The sequence below is a fragment of the Vanacampus margaritifer genome, chromosome 17 (genome assembly GCF_051991255.1).
Source record: "Vanacampus margaritifer isolate UIUO_Vmar chromosome 17, RoL_Vmar_1.0, whole genome shotgun sequence".
Lineage (NCBI taxonomy): Eukaryota > Metazoa > Chordata > Actinopteri > Syngnathiformes > Syngnathidae > Vanacampus > Vanacampus margaritifer.
The window spans coordinates 10791071-10797720 of record NC_135448.1 but is presented as its reverse complement, the minus strand read 5'-3'; the positions used below and the strand labels follow the sequence as shown (position 1 = coordinate 10797720).

Below are 6650 nucleotides of genomic sequence, written 5' to 3'. Positions count from 1 at the left end.
TAAGGTACTCTGTTGAATAAATATGTTCTGTAAAAGCTACTTCTCAAGAAAAAAAAAAAAGGCTGCGCGTGTGTATCTTGATTTACCGAAACAAAATCGGACACGTAGACTCAGTGAAATTATAAAGAAAACAAATCTCATTGACATATCTCACCAATTGCTTTTTCTAATACTGTATTTGTAAATGCAAAAAGACTTGGTTGACACTCTGTACTTTTATGGCACTCAAACCCTGACTTTCAGTGTTGTGTTTTAAATAAATCTCACAGAAGATAAAACACAATATGGCTGCGTTTGTCAATAATGTTGCTTATTTAACTGCCTCAAGCTGTGCAAAGTACCAACGACATATTCACATAACGGTCTCTACTACAGGAATCATCAGGACAGTTTTATGAAGTCTTAATTGCCGCCATTTATGCAGTGAGGCAAAATGAGCTTTAACGAACACTTCACAAGGTGCCTTTAACAAACAATCAATAAAGCAAAAAAGAGTGCATTTTACGAGTACCATTATCATTGTTATTATTTCTAATATTATTGATGGTTGAGGCTTCCATGTCCCCTCGCTGGCCCCGATGAAAGCATCACCATGGAAACATCGGCTCTATAATTCTACCCTAATCAAATGAGGCTACAATGTTGCCGTTTAACCCTTTCACAGTTCAATATTCCAGCTGTGACATCTTTTTTTTTTAGTAGAGAGGTTTTCACAAACTCAGAAGAATGTGTTACAAGACAGAAAGGAGACTTAAGTGCTAGCTAGCTCGTTAGCTAGCGCGCTAGCTACTAGCTAGCTAATATAAGTTATATAAATTGTCTACAATGCTAGCTAGTAGCAGCTCTGCATGAGGTAGCCTAATGAATACAATGGGGGGAAAAATAAAACCTAAAATATTTACTGAATATTGACTTCATTATGAACAAAACATTATTCTTGCTCACATCAGTTGTTATATTATTCATGATTTATTTGAATTGTTTAATTTATTATTAAGGACTGTGGAAGAGTCATCGCTAAAAATCAGCTCCAAAATCGCTGTTGCTGTTACATGATACTACTATATAGTGTTATATGTTTTACAAAAACCCAAGAGACGAAGAACTTTCACTTGAAACAGGTACAGACATTTAAAAAGAAAAAGAAAAAAAAGGGGAGGGGGTAAGACATAGCACATTTTACGTATAATTTTAACAAATGTAGTAGAAATATGGTTTACATGGACATTTTTGGAACGCTTAATAACAGCTACAATAGTTATTTTAGTGATATGCTATCTGGGCCCCTCCTAGTACACTGTGGCTCATAATAACGGCACATAGTCAAAGTTCTCAAAATGTGAACATTTGTGCATGTGTAACGCGCCACAGGAGGAAAAGGTGAAACTGCCTGAAATTGATCTATAAGGACTCATACAGACTCCAAACGCATGTGATACATTTAGAGAAGAGAAGCATCTTATGGCTTAATATTATCGTTTGAGTTCGACATACAGTAGGTCTCATCTTCTTCCTTCATTATGGGAATGGTTTGAGTGCTAATATCAAACCCGTTCACAGTATTCATGTTCATTGTATCATTCCTCCCCATTAGTCTTTTCTGCTCGTCCATTTCAATCTTCACCTCCTCATCCTCCTTGTGTTGCTCAGTTCTTTTGACCGTCATTGACTGTCTGTGTTTTAGGATCTGACTGCAGCACTGATGCTGCTCACGCTGTCGACTGGATACGAGGTCTTGGCTGTGGATGAAGCTGCGGATGATGTGCTTGGGCAGGTCCAGCTGAGCTGACAGGGTGTGGACCGCTTCCTCGTCCGGGTTGAGGCCCACATCTTGGATGAAGCTCTGCAAAATGCCCAAGGCTTCGCGGGATACTCGTAATCCCGCATCTTGGACCTCATCTTCGTTATCGGCACAAATCCCAAAGCCGTCACCATTTTCATCCTTCAAATTGGGCCACTCCACTTGAGGCGTTTCTTTGATTGTTGCTTCCTTTTTGCTTTCTCCGCCTTCATCTCCTTCAGTAACCTGATCATTACTTTCAGCATTATTTACTTTCATAGGGTAATTCCAGTCCATGCCGAAACTGCCATTGTCTCCTCCTCCTCCTCCCACAACTAAGTCCTCACTATTACTATTGCTCTGGCTTTGCACACTGACTCTCAAAAGCCCCCAGTTGCTCCCGGTCTCCAGCTCAGCGGGTGATGCAGTGCATGGTTGCCGTGGAGACAAATGAGGTCCTGCTTCTGGATGCAGAGGTTGGTGAGGTTGTAAATGGTGTTGCTGAGACAGCAAAGCGTTGCGTTGATACTAGGGGAGGAAAAAAACGATCAGTAGAGCACAATGTCAGATGTGAGATTTTCTATTTATTCTTTTAGGTTTAACCTTAATAATTCATAGCCGTAGTTGGGCCACAATGAGCCAACACAACTTTTTGGGTTATTGATTTAACCCAAAAAGATGGGTCAAACGAGTAACCCACAAAGCAACTCCCAAAATTGGGTTGTTTTGCACAACATAGACGGCTTAACTTGACCCCTACCCCCATTTTTTTCCCAAAACACCCCCCAAAAAATGGATTGCTTTGCGATTAAATCATTTGTTCCAAGTTCTTGGGTTAGATAAATTACTAAAAACAGTTGTGTCAAAAATAACCCAACTATGGGTCAAAAATGGACTGATCCTCTACTTGGGTCAATTTGACCCAGCTTTGAGTCAAGAAATTGGTCTTTTAGTGTAAAAAACTCGTAAATATTGGTCAGATCCTTTACTTGGGTCAAAAAATTGGGTCATTTTGTATAAAACAAACCAGAAAGTTGGTCAAATTGACCCATTAAGTGGATCGGTCCAGTTTTGATCCATAATTGACCCAACTGTTTTTAGAGTGTGTGTTATTTAATTATTTGGGTAAAATAACCCAATGTTGTGTTCAATAAACCAAAAAGTTGGGTTATTTAACTTAAAAAAAATTATAATAAATGAAATAACACAAAAAGTTGAGTTATTTCTGATTTTAGGATAAATACATAACCCAATAAGGTGGGTTGTTTATTTTTAAATAAATATTTTGGGGGGTAAAAGAAATAAAACTTTTTTTTTCTTTTTCTTGTTGGGTTATTTAAAATTTTTGGGTTTTATAAATTACCCAAAAAGTTGGCTCGGTCCCTTTTTGATCCAATTTGGGTTATCTTTGACCCAACTGTATTTAGAGTATCATGCTGTGATTAAATCGAATTAAATCGACATGCTTTTGCCACCTTACCAGTAAGTTTTCATTGCTGAGCAGTGTACGTCTCTCATTGCAGTTTTGCACAGGTGTGTTGATGTTGTCCTGCTCATAAATTGCATCTCTTTCAGTCTGGGGCAGGCTCAGGAAACGGCGTATCATGCTCAAGTTGTCCCACAGAGTTCGGTTCTCCGGATTGGGATCTTCCTTCCAACGAAGTAACTCGCACAGCCAGCCCTGCGGGACGGGCACACATAGAATGGAAAATTCACCAATGCATTAGCACAGTTGCAACACACACAAAATATGGCCGTTGCCCAACACCAGCGCACAATGCTGTCCAGATGCACAGGGAAGATATAACAGAAAAGATCTCAAATGGATCTGCCTGCCAAACAGCCGCTTATTACAGAGAGAGAAAGAGAGTGCAGCACACTATAATCTCATAATTTCTTGAAAATGTAATAAAATCTGCACTTTACTTAATCAAAAATGTAATAAAACCCAATAATGTAATAATTTCAGTCACTGTGCCCCGTTACTATAACAACACTAAAACGCAAATGTTACAGTGAGCTAAACACATTTTTGATTGTTTAACAATAAAACATAGCATTATTAAATAGAAAAAGACATTTACATTACATTTAACTCTACGCCCAGGAGCCTTTGTGGCAGAGCAGTGAGTAGGCGGAGCTTACTTTAATTAACTCTCTGTCGAGTTGGTTTAACAATAAAAAAATAAAAAATAAAAAATAAAAAATAAAAAATAAAAAATAAAAAATAAAAAATAAAAAATAAAAAATAAAAAATAAAAAATAAAAAATAAAAAATAAAAAATAGCAGCACGGTGGCTGACTGGTTAGCAAGTCCGCCTCCCAGTGCTTAGGACGTGAGATCGAGTCCGGGCTTCGGCCTTCCTGGGTGGAGTTTGCATGTTCTCCCCGTGCTTGCGTGGGTTTTCACCGGGTACTCCGGTTTCCTCCCACATTCCAAAGACATGCATGGCAGGTTAATTGAACACTCCAAATTGTCCCTAGGTGTGATTGTGAGTGTGGTTGTTTGTCTCTGTGTGCCCTGCGATTGGCTGGCAACCAGTTCAGGGTGTACCCCGCCTACTGCCCGAAGCCAGCTGGGATAGGCTCCAGCACCCTTGTGAGGAAAAGCGGCCAAGAAAATGGATGGATGGATGGATGGAAAATAAAAAATAAAAAATAAAATAAACTCCAACACTAACCTCCATTCAAATCAGAGTGTTAAAAATACACTTCGGGGGTTGAAATCAACTCTGAAATATTTAACACCAAAATTTGGCTGTGAATGTATAATAGGCTTAGATTCTCAAAACATATTTTACATGATCAATTTTGAGGGGGGACCCACCTGATAGTGTAATAAATTCCCAATTCCAACAATGTAATAATACATTACATTAACAGTAAAACCAGGATTTTTGAAATGACATTATTGGTGAAATTATTACATTATTTTTGCTTAATTACTGTAAATTTTTGATCGAAGTAAGTAAGTGCAAATTTTTATTTCATTTTAGGAAATTATTACATTATAGAATAAAAACCATAGAAGAGAAAAAGAACCTAAGGGGTGTTGGACCAGGTGCCTTTTACCACGATGACTGCTGAATGACCTCTATGCATCTTGATGATAGAAGACAATAAGCTGAAGGAGAGAATGAGAGACGAGCGAAAGGAAGGAAAGCACATTCCGTTCATTCCACAGCGGGAAATTATCCTCCAAACAAAAGCAATAACAAGCTTATGGGGCCGCCATAAAATATGAGAACAATAAACATTCATGCCATGCTTGTGTGTGTATGCGTTTCACGGCATTTGTTTGCGCCGTGCACGACTGCATGCGCACGCATGTGCTTATATAACGTATACGTGGACATAAATAAGCAGAATATGTTTGCATAACCACAAGCATACCTGACTCTTGGATGCGGCCACCTTTGCGAACAAAGCCTGAGACACCTTCGCTCGCCTCATTTCGTGCTGGATCTCTTCGTAGATGGAGGAGCTGATGTTGAGAACGCAACTGTCCGTCCTCGCGCTTCTGTCTGTCGGTGCTGGCGACAGTCTGGCCTGCGGGGGGACCAAAAAATAAATAAAAATCTGAGGATTTAAATATGTGCCACACGGAAAATTAATTAGTGAAATGAGTGGGCCAATCTATATAATAGAAGTCATTAAAAAGTGTGTTAAGGATGGGATACACAAAATGTATTTCACCAAACTTTCCACTAGGTCGCGCTACTGTACCCTAATTGCGCTTTCATCCACTTGCATACAAGAATGTTCTCTGATAGTGTTGCCAGGGCCTAGTTTTATATGCCTTTAATATGAAATATTTGTAATAAAAAATGTTTATATTAATTTAAATTCCTTTTAACTTGAAAAGTAAGAGTTATTAGTAATAATTTAATCATAATTATTTTGAAGGTGAAATTTCAGCCTATTTTTGGTGTCCTCATAGCATCCGCCTATCTCGTCTAATGCGCGAGCCAGCCCTGGTGTTACTTATGTGGGTTCAATTCTGGTTGGATATAATGTGTTGTGATTGTCTACTATCAGGCATTATTTATCTTTGAATCAGCTCTTCCATTGTTTTTCTCCCCCCAGATTTTGTAGGCACTCAAATATAATGGCTGCTAAATGTATGGCGATCAAACTATGTCACACCACTTGCCGCCGATTTTACATAATACTTTTAACAGGTTCATTTTTGGTCACAGAAAATAGCTTGAATAAGTTTTACTCAAGGGCAATTTGTGCGCGCATTGTTCGCTGATTTAAAAAGCACTTGTTGTACGAGTAATTGGCGGTTGCCATGGGAACGGAGAAGGAAGTGAGCAACCGCAAACTGCATCGGGCTAAGTGAGCATTTTAATGTGCTGAGGAGGCCATTAAAATGAAAGTTGGGAGTTTTTGTTGTTGGATTCTATTCATGGGAAACGTTGGTGCGGTTAAAAATAATAATAATAATAATAATAAAAACATAAGCTGTTTTAGTCTAGGCGTAAGAATATACAGTATAACAATAACAATAAATAAAACCGAGCCGGCAGAATAGCAATGTGCGCATTGCAGTAGCACACATAAATAAAAATTACTCAGCCCAGAATACAGCAATATTTGTGCAAAACATTGACATAATGACTCGGTGAGACCTGAGTGCATCTCGGGGGGGTATTGTTGCAGCTCGGCGTGAATCCAGTCAGGCTCCGCTCTTTCTCCTCCTGGTAGAAGCGTTCTCGTTCCGCCTCGGGCAGCTGCAGGAAGCCGTGCATGGCCCGCAGGTTGACCAGGAGGGACTGCGAGGCGTTTTTCGGGTCCTCCTCCTTTCGTAGGATTTCTGAGAGTAGACCCTAGTCGACAAACATGGCGCAGTCATTCACCCCATGTT

The 6650-nt window shown here is 39.3% G+C and overlaps 1 protein-coding gene across 9 annotated transcripts in view; it reads right to left on the bottom strand.

Annotated features, from left to right (window-relative positions):
* Nucleotides 1-950: 950 nt before the first annotated feature.
* satb1a (SATB homeobox 1a) overlaps nt 951-6650 on the bottom strand; it is a 61064-nt gene continuing 55364 nt past the window's right edge. For all 9 annotated transcript variants that reach the window (XM_077547921.1, XM_077547919.1, XM_077547917.1 and 6 more), the window contains 4 exons: nt 6415-6612; nt 5174-5329; nt 3261-3461; nt 951-2308 (listed from right to left, as the gene is read on the bottom strand). In XM_077547921.1, the coding sequence (XP_077404047.1) occupies nt 1460-2308; nt 3261-3461; nt 5174-5329; nt 6415-6612 (1404 nt within the window). In that variant the 3' untranslated portion in view covers nt 951-1459. The remainder of the gene's footprint in view (nt 2309-3260; nt 3462-5173; nt 5330-6414; nt 6613-6650) is intronic.